Genomic DNA, 20,359 nt, shown 5'->3' on the forward strand with positions numbered 1-20,359 from the left:
CTGCCACTAGCTTGGTTCTGGATAATGGGGTCCCCGACGTTCCTTCTTCCTCCTTGTGGTGGCAATGTCGTGCAGCACAGCACATGCTGCAATTATTTTTCTAGCTCTGGGGCCACTGTCATCTCGGTCCCGCCCATGGGTTAGGTAAGGGTCACGCTGAATGGATTTTTGTGGTTCTGCATCAGGATAAGGGGTCATTAAAAAGGGCTGACGGGCTCCCGGCAGCAATCCACTAAACAGCCCTGAAGATAAAAGGATCAGAATCACAAATGCAGTTTAAAGAGCATAAAACAGTGAGGTACAGCTTCTGTACGCTGCTTCAACCTGTGAACATACAGAGCAGACACCCTGAAGATCAGACAGCTGTGGATTCAGTGCTGGTGATTCTCCAGGGATGACCGCAAGTCATCAGCAAAGGCATTTTTGGTGATCAAGATAAAACCATAAGTCACTGGAGCATCAACGATCCCTGGAGTGGAGGCTGTGTGACACGGTTCTCTGTGATTCCTTCCATGTGTGATAAAAAGGACTGAGCTTCATTATCCAGGCTGCTGGCTTTTCTGCAAACCCCCAGTGTCCATGTACGAGTATGAGCAAACAACGAGCCGTCCTATGCTTATTTATCGCGTAGACAACGACAACAAGACACAAGAAGATTAGAAGTAGGAATAGAATAGAATAGAATAGAATAGAATAGAACAGAGGCACTTTATTGGTTGTTACAGCCCAAAAACAAAGCTACCACCACCAAAAATTCTGATAAATAAGCAAAAATAAACTATAAGAAAACACAAAAAATGTGCAACCTAAATTTTAAAATGTGCATTTTCCATGTCAGGTCCCATTGGCACATCTACCTGGATGTTAAGACTGTGTAAGGATCTGCCTCCACTCTTTTCAGGACATGCAGAGATGGGACTATGGGTGCAGTCCATCCCACCAGCAACTGTAGGGAACTTTGTAAAGAGGCTTTTGGAGCCATATTGTGGTCTAAGTGTGGAATGCTGCCGTCCCCTTGTCCAGACCCAGAATGTTTGCTGTCCCTTTTCACCGAGCTAACCACAGTGAACACGTCGCACATGTTGGTGGAGCGGCTGCTGGATGGCGGTTCTTCCTGTGTAATCAGTGAAAGTGCCTACGCCAGGCATGTGAGCGGCATGTCAAGTACGCGCTGTAAAGATCTGCGCTGCAAACACAACACTGAGACGATGCTGAACACGAGGTATCCAGAACGTTTTGTATATTTGTACACGTTGTCTCCACACAGCTTCGCTTGATGCCTGTAATTCTGCGTTATATAAGAACTGAGTGTTCAACAAAGGGAATCCATTTCATTATGGATGGATGGAAGCGTCGTCGCAGCCATGAGGGACAGGCTAATTTTATCCATTTTTACTGCCTGGTTTTATGGAAAATATGCATAAAACATTACCAATACAAGAGTGGAGGTTGGGCTGCCTGATGTAGAGCCAGTTTAGAGGAATATTTTGCTGCAGGTCTTATGAACCTCTACAGGTTTTGTAGTAATGTATGTTACACAGGTGTGTTAAAAATGAGTTCATTTTAATTAGGCATTTATATGATTTGACTCTCAGCATAGTCAGGTGACAAAATAGTTAATGTTTGTTCCACCTCTCCATGATCCTATATGAAATAGTTTAGCACATTTCAGGCAAATTCCAAATGTTTTTTGTCCTTCAAAGTAACGTGTCTGTGTAAATACATTCACATCCCACAACATGGATGNTGTCTGTGTAAATACATTCACATCCCACAACATGGATGATACAGGTACATATACATTCATGTGTTTTTATTTTATTTTATAGTACCCACTATGAGACGTAGAAAGTTTTTCTTTGTATAAAATCAGACAAAAACTAGAAACAATATATTCTTGAGCTTGACTTTTGTTATTTCCTGTTTTATTTTGTAAAGCCTCCATCCTTGTGCGTCTCTTGTAACTTTGCTTCCTTCATTCATCTCTTTCCCTCTTTTTCATTGTCCTCATCAGTTTTACTTGTGTTTCATGCATTACCTGGGTCTCATCTCCCTAATCAATCTCCAAATATATAGTCCAACATCTTCATCTACCTCTGGGTTCTACATTTAAGTTAGTTTTTTTAATTTATTTGTCTTTTTTGTGTCTTTATTTTTCTTGCTTTAGTTTAATGCCATGCCTTTGTTACCTTTTTTGGACTTTTGGGTCATCTTTGCCAAAGTGTGATTGATCTGGACCTTAGTTTTTGTGATTAAAGCTTGCCTTTTGTTTTTTATCGCCTGCCTCTGGTGTCTGCATTTGATTCATCAATCAATCAATGACAAATAGCCTGGATTTGCCTTGTCCTCAGATGTACAGTAGCCATTGTCCACCAGGGAGCTAGAAAAACATTAGTGAAGTGCATCTGTAAAAACATTCAGCATTTCACTTTTATTCAGCAGGTTCTAATTTAAGCATTCTTTAGTAAATCTCTTGTTTATTCTTGGGATAACGTTGTTTTCTAGCTCAAGATTGAACAGTCCCGTTTCTCTTTCACTTCTCTCCGGTGCATAATTATCTTACTTTTTAAGCAGCCAAGTTAAATAAATTGCTTAGTCTCCACTGACTAATCAATTCAATTCAAAAACTTCCCTGTCCCCAGGGTGCAATTCAAAGGGATGTAGAGCAGTTGGACACAGAATGGCAGCAACAACAGTACAATAGTAGCAGTAGTAGCCATGTGGTAGTTAAAAATAGGATAAAATTTAAACTAGAACATGTTGAGACAAAGAAGTAAAAGTAAACTATTGTACTAACATTAATGTGCATATGGTGATAACATGGTACAACAGTGCAAGGTGACTCTACAATAACTTCACAGCACGGTTGAATAAAGGAACCAAGATGACAGTAATTACCTCCAAAACTCTGAGGTTTCTCCAGACATGTGGGATTTTTCTCTGCTCTCACTTTAGTCTGTCTTCCACCTTCCTGTTGGCCACAGTGCTTCCTGCTGTGATCTCCTGAGTCCAGCAGAGGGCAGTGGAGTCCAACACAGTTTAGTTAAATCATGTCCCAGAGATTAACCGACCACCTGCATCATCATGACCATTTATACACCTACAACTGTATTTACCATCAGAGTCACATCCCTGACCAACTGAATCCCTCTAGTTCATATTTAAAACATCTGTTTGCTTGTTGGTGACGGAGTCTTTGTTGTCTGATGTACTTTAAAACTTCATATATGCTGACAGACAGATTTTTATCACTGCAGTTTTCCATCATCATGCAAAAACTGGATTTTCAAAACTTCAGGGATTATTTGTGCAGGTGTTGAAAAAAAAACAAAGTCTTGTCTGCTCCCACAGATTTGTGTGTGTGTGATTTCTAAGAAAACAAAGGATGTAGCACCTTTAGACCTCATCAGACTTTATGAGTATAGCATTTTGAATACAAACAGAAAGTAGCACAAAGCTCTTTACAAAACAACTGTGTGCCAGAGCTTCATATTTACCAACTGGCAGTGATAAGGTACCAGTGTGCTTCCAAATCTCAGCTAAAAGTAAATATGTGTGCTTCCAAAACGTCAAACATGACCAGTTATTGTTCCCTTGTTCCTGATGTATGCGGACAAACGAACAATAACTTTACGATGACACAGGATCTAAATAATATAAAGAATTATGTTTTTTTTTAATATTCTAAAACACTGTTTATAGACTGGAAATCTGAATGAAATATGAAGCATTAATAGGGTTTGCACTTAATCAAAAGTATGACTGAATGCAGTAATCATTATAAACATTAAAAATATACCTAAATAAACCCATCAGCTGTCAACTCGTATTTTTACGGAGCCCCGGAAGGGACATGGAGAAAGAAAAAAAACAGGAGAGGAAAGAGAAAAAAAAAAAGAGGTCTCATTTACGAGATCTCGCAAAACTTTCTCAGATCTCGCAAAACTACAGATACATATACTTCTGAGTCTTTTTGTCAGCTAAGAGAAACAAAAATGGAGGACATCCACCCGTACGAGAGTTTTATTTTGAAATTGACCTACAATATAAAGACATTCAAGCAGTGCTTATCAAGAGGCATAAGATTGATGTGACTTTTGCGAGATCTTGCAAAAGTTTTTGCGAGTTCCCGAGAAAGTTTTGTGAGATCTCGCAAAAGATACCTCTAAATACTTTTTTTCCTCTCCCTGTTTCTTTTCCCCTTTCTCCGTGTCCCTTCCAGGGTTCCATATATTTACTTATGCTGATATTATTGCCATTAGTCCTGCCGTGTCATCATTGATGCTGTGTTTGGCACACAAGAAATACTCTACCAACACCTGCTTGTTATCACTGAGTAATTGTGTGTCAGTCTACTTGTAAGAATCTTTTTATTCTACTCTCTACTACCCAAACATGACAACATTTCGCTGACAGTTCAGATGTTGCAGCTACACCGACTCAAAAAAGTCTTGTACGATTCTGATAAACATGAGCACAGTGACACCATGAGGGTGTCACAGAGCTGCTGGGTAATTACTGGTTGTGCTGCCAACAGTCAGTGTTTTTGTGTTGTAGCTTTAAAAAGAAAAGGGTAGCTCACTTATTTCAGTTTTCTTGGGCCTGTCTTGATGTTAAGTGTTCAACCTACAGTCATCAGTCATCCACAACATTAAAACCACTGGCAGGCAACGTGAATGAACTTAAAGTGTCCTACAATGACTTATAATGGGAATTGGTACCAAATAAATAGAACTGAACTGGACTGAATTGATGGATAGACGACTGGGATAGACTGGGTCAGACCATCTCCAAAAAAGGCTGTTGTGTTCCCAGTATACAGTCATTAGTAGCGACGAAGAGTGGTTCAAAGGAAACAACCAGGATCATTGGTGCCAACAGCTCACTGATGCTGCTCACTGGTCCCATCCAATGGTAGTGACACTGTAGCGCAAATTGCTAAAAATCTTAACGCTGACTTTGATATGAAGGTGTCAGGAGGGTGTCTTTCACATCATGTGGACATCCAGGTGTGTGTCCATGGCTTACCAGATGGTAGCAGGACACACTATAGGAAGAAGACAAGCCAGCGGAGGCTGGTATCTGATCTGGGCATCGTTCTGCTGGGAAGCCTTGGGTCTTGCATTCATGTGGATGTCACTTCTACATGTACCACAGCATTGTTGCAGATCACCTCTTCATGGATGCAGAATTCACCGATGGCAGGATAATGATGTGTCAACTTGTCGAAGCAGTGGAGGCGTCCAATGAAGGAACCAGAGAAGATGCACATCAGCATTTTCTTTTTTAATGTCAGTTTGTGCACCATGACGGCAGCCAACATGTTGCGGTAGATCGGTGTGGGTGTGCTAGACTGAATTAATCGTATGAGCGGTAGGTTGACTCGTTCACACTTTAGACATGCAAAGATTGGCCTGTTTCCTCCAAAATTGTCAGCATTTCCTGTTAACATTCTTGTGGGCGGCATTGGTTCGCTTTCATTTCCTGTTGTTCTGACTGTCTCCCTCTCCGCCAGGCCTTCATGTAGATCCTCGCTACACAAAGTGGCTTATCTTGTTTTATGTTGCTGGGACAACGCCATAATGGAATCTACAAATCTTTATAATATGCAATACTGTAAGCCAATATTGGTTCTGTGCCAGCATTATCTAATATGTTTTGCTTATTATTGCGAGATAATGGATTTGCACAGACAAATAAATCTTCCTCCATGCCCTCATAACCTTTATTTCTTTTTGTATGAATACCAAATGACACGTGACACCGTACAACTGATGGACCTGCATGAATAGTTACACCAAAAAATCTGCTTGAAAAATACTTTTTTGTTGTTGTATGTATGCCACTATTTCAGGACGATGAAACATGGTTTGGTACTGCAGCTTAAAAAGAAACCTTTCAGCAAACACATTAACTCCATGCTTCAACAAAAAGCTTTAACCCTTTAAGACTGGCTTCTGCTTTGGAGAAGCAAAAATCAGTCACGGCTTTTATTTTTGCTATTAAATAAACATCATTTTCTTTTCGCCTTACAAAATGAGTCCGTCTGGTTGGACAGAAAACAACTGCTGAAGAACATAACTGCTGCATGGTGAATCTGGACAGTAAAAAAAAAAATACATGAATAAAAAAAGACAATAAAATATGAGTGACTTACAATCCAAACACTGGTAAGGTGGGAGTGCAGGTTGATGAGGTGTTTTGTTTTCCCTTGACGGAGACCTGCTTTCCTTTGCAGTTCTACCCTTTTACGATGGAAACGGTCGACGTCAAATGATTCAAAATGTTATCACCTCTCAGCAACTGCATCATTTCTAATTTGTCCAGTGGAGCATTTGCTTTGAATACTAAAAATACAGGCTGCTCAGTGGGAACTCGATGCAGCTTTCACTACATGGAATCAAATTTCTCATTTTCCACCTTTTGCACTCATGCGGCTACATATCATCAAACTCAAACCTTCACGGTCAGGACGATGCATTCACTGTCCTGTTTAGTTTCACGCCAAACATGCTGGACCCCATGAGAGCTAAACACATTTATCTTGGCCTCAGAGTGTGGTTCCAATTTCTTTCTTTTTTTCGTTTTGTGACAGCCCAATGTCAGCTGCTGTCATGGAGGCGGAGAATTCAGTTTACCTGTGGGTCCCTGAAGGCATCAGGACGGCCCATAAATCTACCGCCGTCCCTCTCTTGCTCTCTCTCTCATTCGGCTACGGTAGTGGTGGCGACACTTCTTTCTGTTTTGCTTTGTTTCTGCTTCACAACACCTCACATCCCATCATGTTCACTCATTCACACCTACACTACTGATACTACTGATAGTCACACACGCCATACTTACTATTATTTGTTAAATGGTTTGCTTTTGGTTCTCATAAACATCCTTATTTTGACTTAAATCTGTGGTCCTTGCCATATTTGTCATAACCCACGAGCCAGGTTATGACAGTTTTCTTTGGCAAGGTTTCATCTTGCAATTTTGTGCCAAAGAGTACAAAATGGTTTTGCTTTGGGAACCATTAACAAAAACTAAAAACCCTTTACTGGATCTAACGTACTTTCCCATCTGCTTCTGGAGCTCAAATATGCAACACTGTCTATAGCGTCTTCTTTGGACAACCCTAGTGGCTTTGATAAGTGGTGCTATGGCTCATTCTGTGCCTCCTGATTGGTTTTGAGAGACTTTTAGTTGGTCGCCACTCTTCTTGTAGCCTTTCCCTCCTTTGTAAAGTTTCATAATCTAAATATTCTAACAGCTCTTTCCTATGTGGAGCCATAATGCAGACAGACACAGCACAGAAGTCCAATATTCCCAACTACTCCACTGCAGTTAGGCTGACTGGAAATCAGAGGTGTACCCAATTTAGTTTCAGTAATTCCAGGATTTCTAACTGGGATTCCCTTTTGTCACGTTTCTACTTTGGGGTCTATATTTTCAATGCAGTCTCTCTGATTGTTTGTAAGGAAGTACTCGACTCATCAGCTTAAAAACGATGCAGTTATTGAAAGGCGGTACATTTCTGAATCACGTGACACTCAAGTGATATTGCACAGGGATGTATTCACTTCATGTACTGCATGTACTGACGTGATGATGACAGACTTTTGGGGGGGAAAAATGCAGTTTTACCCTTTTAACACTGACACAGATAAAACAAAACAAACAGAAGGCATTAAGACAACACCGTCCTAGTAGTGTGTGTACATCGTAGTAACTTGCAAAATAACGTGACATCGCGTATAGTCTGAACTGCACAGAAATCCTGCATCAAGTCAAGTCACCGGTATTATTACAACATATTTAAAACAACAACCAAAAAAAAAAGGCTTTTCCAGACAAAGAAATGTGCGGCGAAATACATACGGTGCAATCCACTGAACACAAAAGTACACCGAAGGAGAAATCATACAAATACCCAGATAGAAAGTTACAATTCTGCTAAAGGGCTCAGTTGTTTCCTGTTTGTCCTAAGTTACAGCCACACAAGATACACAAGGCCCAGTATATGAAATATACCTCGCTGTGGCGTCATACAGCTCTCACTGTATTTAAGTAAAAATTAAATCCTTCTACAAAAATACTTTTTTTTTTTTTTGCTGTGTAAACTTTTGCAACCAAAGGCACTGTCTTCTCTTTCCACTCATGTCGGGAAAATTACGTCACCCAATCCCACGGTGTGAATAATCCTGACTCGAACCAGGATTGAACCTTGAAACTACCACTGACTATCGTTGCATCTTGGACCAGTTGTACTGAACAACATCAAAGCAACTTGATGCACCTTCACAGTAGTGCAGTGTACATACTAAAAACCCCTCTGTTTGCCTTATGCAATGTGCTCAGCTGCTTGCTACAAAAAAACAACGCATCTCATGAAAATGCTGCCCTTAAAGAGTAAAAAAATGTTCATCATATCCAGGGAGGGGAAAGAAAAAGAAAACCCAGCACTGTTGCAGTCTCCAGGGTTACCCAAAGTAGTTCAGTGCAGCACGAAAAGACGATGAAATGCTGATGGTAACAAAAGGAGAAAAAAAAAAATGAAAGAAAATGTTCCCTTTAGAAAACTGTTCATTTAAATACACCCAGGCCCACCTGTGCACATACAGCTGAGGCGAAATCAAAAGAATGCTAAAACTCCAGATTTATGCCTCGAAGACAAGTTGGGGCAAATCCAGCCGATCAGCCTGATGTGCTGCCTCCCGGAGCTGCTGCTGTGCTTCTATGTGACGAGGCTACATCGGGCTTCCAAACTGGTCAAATAAAGCAAGCAGCTAAAATGTAGTGTGAAATCATTCTGTTAATAGAAGTGAAAGGCTGAACTAAACGTGCCCGGTCTGAAAAAGCTGTTTAGAGAATGTCGACGCAACATGAATATCTCCTTCATGCCTGATGCCTATGAGGTATAAAAGAACTGCCTGTTGGTGGTGTGTTTCTGTTGACATTAGTGTGTGTTTTTAACATAAAAATCCCTTTCATGCTCAACATAAACATTGCACTTAAACAATGGGAAATAAATTAGCGGACTAACTACTACATTTACAACTAATCTAATAAAACGTTTTATCTAATCGCCCAACTTTCCAAAAACCGTTGCTTCTGTGTTAGCAACTAAAATGCTTTCTTTTGCCATCACAAACACAGCGTGGCCCCGTTTCTCTCCAACACCGGTGCTACCAAAAGCCTATGATCATCACAGTAATCACAACACAACTGTGGCCACAAATGGCAGGCATGGTGTGAAAAATGGGAGTGCAAAACACTCGGCGTCGAGTTTGGAGGACTGCGCCGAATGTACGACATTTTAGGAACACTTGTTTGCACAGTCCATGTTTTAACTGCTCCCTTCGTTCTTGTTATCTTTGTGATTAAGTGAAAAGAAACAGCAATGGATGATGGCTTTGCCTAATTGTTGTGCTTCCTCTGATTGAGTGCCCTTCATAACGCGTACATTCAGCGCAGCGCAGACGAGAACACATCAGCGAAAACCCAAAACAAAATTTGTCACTGTAGTCGGGGTGTAGTGTTTTTTCAATACATATTAAAAAAAAGTGTCTGTGCGGCTCTGTGAAACATTAGTCACTCATTGAGGAGTGATTCTGGTCTGTCGTAGCCAAACAGCCTGAAGTCAGGTTCATACAGCTTGTACAGTTCCCTACGTGCCTCGACAGGTACTGTGCTGAACCAATCAGACTCCCAGCTGCTGGCTGTAAGGTTCCTATGGGAGGTGGGGAATTCCACCACGTTGTCCACCCTCATCTGGCGCAGTAGCTGCTCGGCGTCCTCCTCCGCCGTCTCCAAGTGGCCCACAAAGTCATACTGAATTTGGCACGGATGACAAAGTCGGTACACTTGTCGCCAGTGCTCGTTAAAGGGCATGTCCTTCTCTGTCTGAGGGTCCAGCAGGTACTGGATGAAGTGGGAGAAAGACGGATGGACGCCCACGGCAAATGCCTCATCCACCGAGGCAGGAGGTGTGGGCTGGTTGGCATAGCGACGCAGCATGACCTGTGCAAAGCGGCGGTAAAAGTCTTCGTTTCGCAGCTCGAATTTGTTCCGGTAGGCGGAGATGAGACGCACAAAGGGGTCCCGCACGAAAAGGAACTTGGTGTACTTCTTCAGCTTCACCTTCAAAAAATGAATCACAATTTTATCAACACGTAGCCCAAAGTAATCCCATATGGATTCAAAATGCATTCAAAACTGTGATGATAACTGAGAATAATAAAAGGAACTTGCATGACCCTCGGATTATTATTTTACAGCTAGAAATGAGCTCCAGATCCTGGTGCTCCGACAGCTTCGGCTCTATTATGCGTTGGAGGTACAGTGGAACCAAACGGCAGATACAGCAGTATGATAATGACGTCCTTAGATGACATTATCATTGCACAGTATACTAGAAAGGCATCACAATACCTCGCCAGTAAAAACAAAAACAATCCCCATTGTGTCAGAATGACGGTGTTTTAACAGACGCTACATTTCCTGTGAGTTGCGTCGTTGTGCGACAGCGAGGAAGAATGTGTGTAGCGCTGTGCTTTCACTACGTACAGACATACTGGGCACACGACCTCTTTTTTTCTCCTTCCATAAGGAGTGCACAGATTGTCCACAAAGCAAAATATGGCATTATTCTAGCTTGTCTGAAAAAAAAAAGAAGCCAGCATGTCTAACTTGGCCGAATCTCTCACTAACATACATGCCGACATGTTCAAAGGATTGTAAGAATGTGAGCAAAAACATTTTTACAAGCCCTGAAATGTGAGTCAAACGATTTATTTTGGAACTTTTTTCCACCATCAGAGTTGGACAAGACACTTAATGATAACTCATTACTTTGGCTTCATCTTTTAAGCTAACCCACCAATGTGGCAAACATCCCTCATGGTACTGTGAGCTGAAGTTTGCAGAGCAACGACACGAGTTATAAATGATCAAATAAATTCCTCATGAAAGAGAGAAAGTGGCTGATTAAAATGTGCACTAAATTTTGCATTTAAGGATCCCATCCAAAGAAAGAAAGAAAGAAAGAAAGAAAGAACGAGCAGCAGTGTGTAAAGAGCTGAGTTTAGTTTCTTTAGTTCAGGTTGGATGTGAAACTGAACACTGGGTTGCTCTTGTTTCATACGTCTTACACTGGCATTGTCAAAGTTTTTCTTTTTTAATTATTAAGAAAAATCTAATTTTGCATTTTGTACTTTGTCATCTATTATTCCATTACTTTTCCTGATGCTTTAGGTTTTTGCTGTGATGTTTTTTATATCACGATATTTAGGCAGACATCTTATGTATGTCAGAATCTTGGCATGCTGTGACCACACTAAACGGCATAATTGCAAAGGTATTTCTAAAAATGCCCCAAACTTGCAGCGATCACAGAACCATTGTTCACGATGCAGATCTGAATCAAAAACGTGTGTGCGAGTAAAATAGCTTTCTGAGCTGCAGCTGGGGTCACCAAAGAGCGATTCATCTCCATAAAATCAATAATAATTCAGTTCTTTTGAGTAGATAGTACAACATCAGGCAAAAGCAAACTGATAGGAACAGATGCCAGTCACGCTGCATTACAGGATTTAGCACAGCGATGCTCATGTTACAGCCCACGGGCCAAATCAGGGCCTGTGTTACGCTGCCTGCTGGCCTGCCGACTGCTTTCTAATTCACAATGAAATCAAATTGACTCACAAAGGGACTTTTTGGTTTGTTTATACAGTGAATATTCAATAATGTCCCTTGGCTGTTGAATTTGGAAATTATATAATAAAATGGAAAATTGATTCTATGCATGGGCTGCAAGGTGGAGCGGTGGTTAGCACCGTTGCCTCGCAGCAAGAGTGGAGTCTCCATGTTCTCCCCGTGCAGCGTGGGTTCTCTCTGGGTTCTCCAGCTTCCTCCCACACAGTCCAAAAACATGTTGAGGTTAATTGGTGATTCTAAATTGTCCGTAGGTGTGAATGTGAGTGTGCTTGGTTGTCTGTCTCTAAGTGCAGCCCTGTGATAGACTGGTGACCTGTCCAGGGTGTCCCCTGCCTTCACCCTGAGTCAGCTGGGATAGACTCCAGCCCCCCATGACCCTAGTGAGGATTAAGCAGTGTATAGATGATGGATGGATGGATTCTAAGTATTTTGGTGTTTTTTCATGTTATCTGATAAATGTCATCATTTATTCACTAGTCCCTGGTCTCCTGTCATTTTTGCAAATGGCAGAGCAAATTAAGCATCGCAGCTTCAGCAGATGTCACAGTTACTTCAGTTCCATCAAGTTGATAACATTTCCCCACAGAGGAGCAACCATAAAGCTCTGCAACTGAGGAGCATGCAAATTTAAAATCCTGTCCGTGAAACATCAAACGATCGACAGCACTTAAAACAAATAAACTACACTGTGTGTGTTTTTCATAGTCTTGTACTATTATCACCATTTAGGGAACAACAAAGTGTCGTATTTGAACACACCTTCATAAGGTGCCTTGCAAACTTGCCGTAACGTTTCCAGAACTTATTGAAGGTGAAGTGCATGCTGCTGTTGTGGACCAGGTCCCTGGGAATAGCCAGCGGGTCCCTCTGAGGAACGCCGTCCTGCAGCAGGCTCTCGCTGAGAACTATCATGATGCGCTTCCAGTTGCTGCACGCTACCTGAGGACGAAAGGCAGGAAAGGTAGAACTGAACAATTTGAAATCAATTAGTTAAATGATGCAATTAGCAAATCACAAAGGCTGCAATGTAGGATAGAGAGAGTGCTCCTAATAAATAAAGATTAATGCTGTAATTCAAACGTATGTAATTTGAGCAGACTGAAGCTTTCACGGGTCGTTAATGGCGCCATGTGATCAATGTAAACGACATAGTTAAGGCCTGCATGCTGGGACTTGAACAACAGATGCTCAGTCTCAAATTCTGTTCACTGACATAAGCATGCTGTAACTGTGTGTAACCCAAAATGAATTCAAGCAAATCAGTACAGAAGACGCCTGGCGTTTCATACCTTTGGAACATAGCAGTAGATGATACCATGCCTGTCATCCACAATCAGGTGGTCCAGCTCCTTGTTGGGAATGTCGTCAAAGGTTCGGTTTTTGCCGGGAAACACCACGCTGTCATTGGCACACATCTCCTGAAGTAACCTCCGTCGCTGCTCCTGGTTGTGTCATTAGGTGACAGAATAATAATGCTCATGAGTTTCATTATCAAACCTTCCTCTGATAGGAGACACTGGTGTTGAATTTAAATATTTTAGGTACCAACTGAAATTAACACATTTCAAGCTGGTGTCAAATGTCTGTTTAGAGTCATCCACTTGTTTTGGTGCGTTGCGTTGGTTCTAATCTTTCAAATCAAAAAGCTTGACGGGAATTATAATGGATCTGTTTGTGGATACAAAGTTCTCCAAAGGATGTTTTTCAGAACAGACGTTTGAACTTGTCACATCAGAAAAAGCACAATGCCAACAGCGACTGTATTTAGGTGTCCTATCGAGTCAAATCAGTGAAGCAGCATGCGACCGGCTGCTGCAATAAATGAAATGCCGGTATCATTTATTTTAATAATTCTACCTCTGCTTTTCCTTCTACGTGATGTCAATTTACTATTCATAATAAGAGTAGTAATAAGAATAAAACTAACCTGTCTCTCACGGAGCTCTGCCGCCACTGGAGTCAGGTGAATCTTCCACTCCCTCCGCGGTATGTACCGCTCTTCTGCTTTCTCTGATTGGTTGCTTGTGTCCGTCAGAGCGGGGTCAGTGGGCTCCCCAGTTCCCGGCTCTAAGAACTGGTTCACGAAGGCATCGATGTCGGACAGGAAGGACGGGGTTCGGGAGGTCTGAGGCCTCTGCTGGGAGGGAGGGTGCAGGACTTTGGGTCCCGGCGATACAGGAGTGTGCAAATAGAGATGGGAGGCCCCGACGTCATCCCAGTAGATGATGATCAGAAGAATCATGAAAGCCGAGCCCAGGACTACAAAAATGCGGAACATTCTGGACGTTCCCATACTGACTGCTGCTTGCTTAAAGAATCACCATAGCAACTGACTTACGATTTCACAGGGCGTCTCCACGGCATCGCCATGGCCGCAGACCGAAATAGTTACCTGGGTCGTTTTATGTGACAACCAGGGCAACAGACTGGAGTTATAGGTTTCGTGCTACAGGGTTACCATGGCAACAGAGTCAAAGTCCAGGAGCTCTCTCTCACCATGGCAATAGATACACGGCAGCTTCAGCGGAGTCTGTGGTAGGATGGTTTTTATCATGATGCTGGTGCACCGCGGGAGTGTGCTGTACAGGAGCAGATCTGGCCAACCGTGACTGAACTCTCACCTTTGATCATACCTGCAGCAGCGGCAGCCTGAGGCAACACAGAGAGAAAAAAAAAAAACACAAGTTAGGTGTTCCATCTTTCTTGGATTTACTTTCTGAAAAAATTCTGTGTTGGGCTCATCACTTGTTTAACAAAAAAACATTTTCTTCATGTTCTTTCTTTATTATATGATAAGATCAATTAATTATTTTGCTTCTTTGTGAAATAACTGAAGGGGAACGCTCTGTGACAGCTCTTCCTGACAGAACTGGTGCAGTTCAACTAAATTTGTTGGGTTTCAGACTTCTTTCTTCAGAACTGTCTATAGATTCTCGCTGGGGTTTAAGTAAGGACTTGGGGGAGACCAGTCGAAAATCCTAATTCTATCCTGATTTAGCCATTTCTGTACCACTTTAGCTGTGTTTGGGGTCATTGTCTTGTTGGAACACCCAGCTGAGTCCAATACCCAACCTTCTGGTTAATGATTTTATATTTCTCTGAACAATGTGGAGGTACTCCTCCTCCTCCTTTATTATTCCAATTACTGTGTGTAAAATACCAGTTCAACAGCATCAGAACAGCTCCAAAGCAGAACACCACCACCATCATGCTCTGCTGTAGGTTTGGTGTTGTTGGAGTTAAGACCCTCCCCTCCTCCCCTCCAAACATTTTTCTGGTCATTGTGGCCAAATAGCTCAAATTTTATTTCATCTGGTCACAGACCGTTTCTCCACAAGGCCTTTCTTTTTTTTTTTTCTGCTCCAGCAGCTTCTAATTCATCACAGACCTGCTTTTTGGTGATTCTTGGTTGACTCATGGCCATCCTGACCAATTATCTCTCAGCAGCTGGCGATGGTTGCGTTTTCACACACCAGTGTGACTGTGTCATCCACTTCATACTGACAAACAGTTGTTTGCACAGATGACTTTAGGATCTCTGGCTGCATTGAATTGGCTCCAAGGGATTTTCCTGACTTGTTTAAGCCAATGATTTGTTTTTTCATATATTTGCTGGGCTCCTCAGACTTTCCCACTGTAGTGTTTGTGGCTGAGTTTAATGAGTGTATCAAATGGACCCTATTTAAAATACCTCAGAGGAGTCAGCAGCTGTCGCCAATCGTAATCACTCATGAGACGTTAAGATGAAATGCTACGAAGGAAATTTGATTAACACAGCTTTCTACATCACCAGAACTGTTCATTCAAGTTGCTGCATGTATATTTTTTGACCCAGCAGATTTTGGCATATTTCCAGAAGACCTTTAATCTATGACAAAAATAAAATGCATGTTTTTTTCTTTGTTTTTTTAGTGATAAATTGAACTCATGACAGAAAATTCAGAGTACAAAGATTATCTGCTTAAATGTCTTCAGCTCACAAACAATTTACTTATACAAACACAGAGACACACACATGCATATATATATACACACACAGGTAAATTATTAGTTAACTAAAGCCATTTAAACGAAAATCTTCATCACGACTGTTTTCTGTTTTGAGAATGAATGTTCAGCTCTCTTTGTTCCTGTTCTCAGTATTTTTTTTTCTTGCAGGTTTCAGCAGAGCTACAAAAGGATACAGATCAAGGCTAAAATAAAGACACAGGAAAATGTAGCTCTTCCTCACAAGGTGTTCTCTTCTATTAAAAGCAGCTTAAAAACTAGAGTTAAATCCAGCGATTCTGACAGTTTATTGGGTTGGAAAAGCGTTCTCTGATATTCTCCTTCAGCTCTGAGTTGATCTCACTCCCACTCCCAGCAGTAAAATCACAAGTGGCTGCTAAATATCTCCATGTCAGGAGGCTCTGCACTCCATGAAGTAATGTACTCTGCATTGCACAGGTATGCTGCTGTACAAATACCAATAATAATAATATATTTTATTTGTTGTCACATTTTCAAACACTCAAGGACACCTTACACAACATCAGGCACATTAACACAATATTTAAACAACAACAATAAAATCAGAGCAGATTACAATCGAAGTATAAAAATCAGTGCGCTGCTCTAAACAGATGTGTTTTGAGTAGTGATTTGAACTGTGCAATAGCTGACGGCTGTGTGGGGGGGGAGCCAGGTTACGGAGGGCTCTGAAGACGAGCAGCAGAATCTTATAATGGATCTTTTGTGGAACAGGGAGCCGGTTGAGCTGAATGAGGAGGAGGAGGAGTGTGATGCGGTCAGTGGACTCGGTGGACTCGATGCGTGTGATGATCCTGAATGATTCGGAGCTGATGGAGAAGTTAATTGCCAACACCAGAGATAAGGGTGTTGGAGTAATCAATGCAAGCAATAAACAGGGAGTGAATACAAACTCCAGTGCTGTGCTGAGAGAATGAAGGACAGAGGTTAGAAATACTGCAAAGGTGAAAATAGACAGTACGTGAGATGTCTGTTCTACCTGTGATATTTCAATCACAACTCTTATTTTCACTCTCAAGGCTATCCTTCACTTTCTGTTCAGTTTAGAAGTCACAGGGCGTCACTTTTCCATTCGGACGCGCTTCTAAATTTGGAATTCTAGGGCAACAGATCTCACATTATTTCCCCTGTTCTGAAGCTAAGAGGGGACCATTGACATGGAAAATCGTCATTCCTCCCTCCAGAGGCTGCAGACTACACGTCTTCATCTCTGCACAGCAACAAATTAACTGCAATCCTATAATGTACAAGATGTGAGACTTCTCACCGGCAAAACGAATTAAGTCACTCCAGCTTTGTGCTTAAGCTATACTTCCGCCTACACTACTTTATTCTTTAGGTAAAGCGTTTAAATTGTAGCATCAGTGCTTTAGAAATTCATGCCGTCCTCCACATATGACAGTCACGCTTCGGATGGTGTCTCATGCTGCATCACGTTTTAAATCTGTCACACGGCCAATATTTAGCTGAAGGTTGACTTTAAACAAATTTATGATACAGTCATGGTTTTCACTCCATCGTAAATCAAATTGCAGTTCATTTATTTCCCCAAATCACTCAGCCCTACATTACAATACAATCAAATGCATATAATAGATAGCTGATATCTACTAATTATTGTCTTGATTTATCATTCGGTCTATTAAATACTAACATTTTTTTTAAAAACTGTGTGAAATTCTTCTTGCTTCACAGCAAGAAGGTTGTGGGTTGAAACCTGCTGGTTGCCTGAGGCCCATTCTGTGTGGAGTTTGCATGTTCTCCCTGCCTGTGTCAGTTTTCTCCACGTGTGAGCGAGCATCGTTGTCTGTCACTTCGCGTTAGCGCTGAGATTTCTGACTAGCGACGTGTCCAGTGTGTACCCCGCATCTAACCCGACGTCAGAAGGGATTAATCTGACTCGCTGGATGCAGGCTTTCAATAAAAGCCTGATGTTTCCTCCGCATATTTATTTCAGCTTTCTTTTCCCCCTTCTGCTACCTACATGTTGCCATTTTATAAATTCTCTTTGTAATGGGAAATCTCATAGCAGCAACCTACATGCTGGAAATGTCAAGTTTTACTGAAGATCGAGGAATATTCAGGTTAAATTTCAGGTTAATTATCAATTTTAATGAAAGTGTTCAACTCCCTGCATGCAAATGCTCCACCAAAAACAATTCCCCCGTCACTATTTTGCAGGGGCATCATTGCTGCATCCTGGGCTAGCTCCGCCCGCTATATTTATGGAAATACAAACAAGCCTGTGTTCTTTCCCCTACAGCAGAATATTAACGAGATGCAGTCAGATCGTTCTCCAGCGCCAACACAGAGCTGTACAGAAAGAACTAGTTAGACCAGTGACAGTCGGCTCAAGCACCCCAAAAGCCCTCTACAGGATAAAGCAGGTATTGCTAATGAATGGATCGAATATCATATTTAGGGCTGAACAATATCCCCAATCCTCTGCCACATCATGAATCAATAACTGCGATAATTAATCGTTAAAATAAAGTGAGTATAGTGACTGTTTTTCCATATGCTGATTGAGCCATTTTTAACCACAGCTGCCTAATGTTTGCCACAAAATTGGCAAAAATCAGCGGCTTGGTAACAGGAATGCTGTCTCATAAACTACACTTACCAGAAACCATCAACTGCTACACAAATCTCTGTCATGATGGCCCGTGGCGAGCTAAACCCCCACAATGATCTCAGCCACATAAACACCAAAAAGAAACCCATCCATCCAAGAAAATCTCATTTCAAACACAACACAATTGAAATAACAATGACAAAGCTACCCAGAAACTGGATTTTAACATCAACATCCTTGTGGTTCACGGAGCTGCCCACAATCTGATCAACTCAGATAGCTAAAGTTTTAAATACAGTAAACAAGCTGCAGTCTTAATCGCATTAAGCAGCAATAGGGGCGTTTATGGACACCAGAAGTTGCCTATCGTCCGAACATCAGATGCCTGATGGGTGTGGGACTAAGAATTGTTATCATAGATGGTTGACAGAAAACTACGACCCACTTACAACAAACACTGGCTGCGCCTAATTGGACAATCACTTCGCTCCTGGGCTTTCTAAGGCAACAAATAAGCAATGCAGTAGCTAAATCTGTCTTCACTGGATGTCAGCAAACAGTTTTAAAGTTTTGAGCGTGTTTCCCAGAGGCCTCTAGTGGCGATCGGATGACCCCGATTTGCATAAAGTAGCCAAGACCTTAATTTTATGTAAATAAGGAGCGAACAACACCACCTCCTGTCTCTACAAAAGCATTGCCTCGCTACCAGAATGCACTGCATGGCTGCTTGTATAGACTAATATTGCAAGGTGTTGAAATGCAACCTACAGTTAATGCACAGTACATTCACTGACATGTCTTCTGCCTTGTTGTTAATATATTTTTAATCAGTTAAATTAATTAATTAATGATTAATCAAGACCACCCCAAGTATTTAGTGTCTCATTTTGCCTTGCCCCTGTGATTTAGATATTGCCCTTAGCCATATTGTGATTTTTAAACTAATTTACCTGCTCAGCCCCAATCACATTACTTTTTATAAAATAGTTTTTCTTTTTTCTTTTGCTATTTGTTTCCTCAGTTACCTGAAATCTGTAGTGATGGACAAGCATCACTTTTTTTTTTTTTTTTTAGCGACACAGAGGATGAATTCAACGTTTGACGTACAGAAATCTCATTTAGAAACACCGTGGCGTCTGCTAATTTATTAATATGAGCAGCATAATTGCCCAGAAACTTATCCACGCTGGTCGGGTTGGTAGCAGCGCGGTGCTAAACCACCGGGGCTGAGCAGCGACCAGAGCCGTAAAGCAGCCGGAGCTCACCTAACGGCACATAAATCACACCGTCCTGTCCGCAGCAGCCGCCAGCAGATGCCAGACCGGACACAATGTAGCCCTTTGACGGGCAGGGCAGCGCCGCGGGAACGGGCTGTTCCTCGCCCCGGTTCACTACAAGCCTCCCCGTTAGCCGCTAACGTGGAGGGGGGAAAACTACGAGGAGGAGTAGCGAAAGAAAAAACAACCGTTAACTCGGTGCTTTTATCAATATTCGCTGTCAGCGTGCCCGGGCATTATCTGGGTATCAAAGTAGTCCACGGCTGTGGAGCGAAGGTAGCATTTATTGCTGATAAATATACTGCTATGTTACTTTATCCGTTTCTCGGCAAAAGAAAAGAAAAGAAAAAAACCAAACAAGACAGACGTGTCAGAAAGCAAACACCTTCTCACCTCCTCTTTTGTGCCTCCAGCTCCCAGCGCCGCGTCAACTGAGACTGGCTGCGCTGTGAGCCGCTGTTTTTTTTTTTTTTTTTCCCTGGGAGCTGGAGCGAGAGTACGGGAAGTATCGCGAGAGTTGGCGATTAAGGTTTCTGCAGGGTAAACTGGTGAAGGGAGAAAAATATTAGAATAATCATACTTACATAGGAACAGAACAGGAAGCCAGCAAGGTCACCCAGATAACCGTGTGTGTAACAGGGTAAGGGGTGTGTCTGTGTTTATTTTTTCACATTGCACTTGTTTTTTTGTTTTTTTTAAAGCAATGTCATAATGCATTGCACTTTTATTTCATTGATTTATTTATTCTTTTATTTTATTCTGGATGTTTTTTTTT

At 41.7% G+C, this 20,359-nt stretch overlaps 1 protein-coding gene across 1 annotated transcript; it reads right to left on the reverse strand.

Annotated features, from left to right (window-relative positions):
• Positions 1–5,701: 5,701 nt before the first annotated feature.
• LOC103360067 (carbohydrate sulfotransferase 12-like) lies at positions 5,702–20,018 on the reverse strand. Its single transcript, XM_008285716.1, has 5 exons — positions 19,978–20,018; positions 13,631–14,352; positions 12,993–13,145; positions 12,463–12,642; positions 5,702–10,128 (listed from the first exon to the last, which is right to left on the reverse strand). The coding sequence occupies exons 2-5, from the start codon at positions 13,994–13,996 to the stop codon at positions 9,580–9,582; spliced, it is 1,248 nt and encodes a 415-aa protein (XP_008283938.1). The 5' UTR covers positions 13,997–14,352; positions 19,978–20,018; the 3' UTR covers positions 5,702–9,579.
• Between the last annotated feature and the right edge of the window lie 341 nt (positions 20,019–20,359).

Source organism: Stegastes partitus, unplaced genomic scaffold (genome assembly GCF_000690725.1).
Source record: "Stegastes partitus isolate 25-593 unplaced genomic scaffold, Stegastes_partitus-1.0.2 Scaffold414, whole genome shotgun sequence".
Lineage (NCBI taxonomy): Eukaryota > Metazoa > Chordata > Actinopteri > Pomacentridae > Stegastes > Stegastes partitus.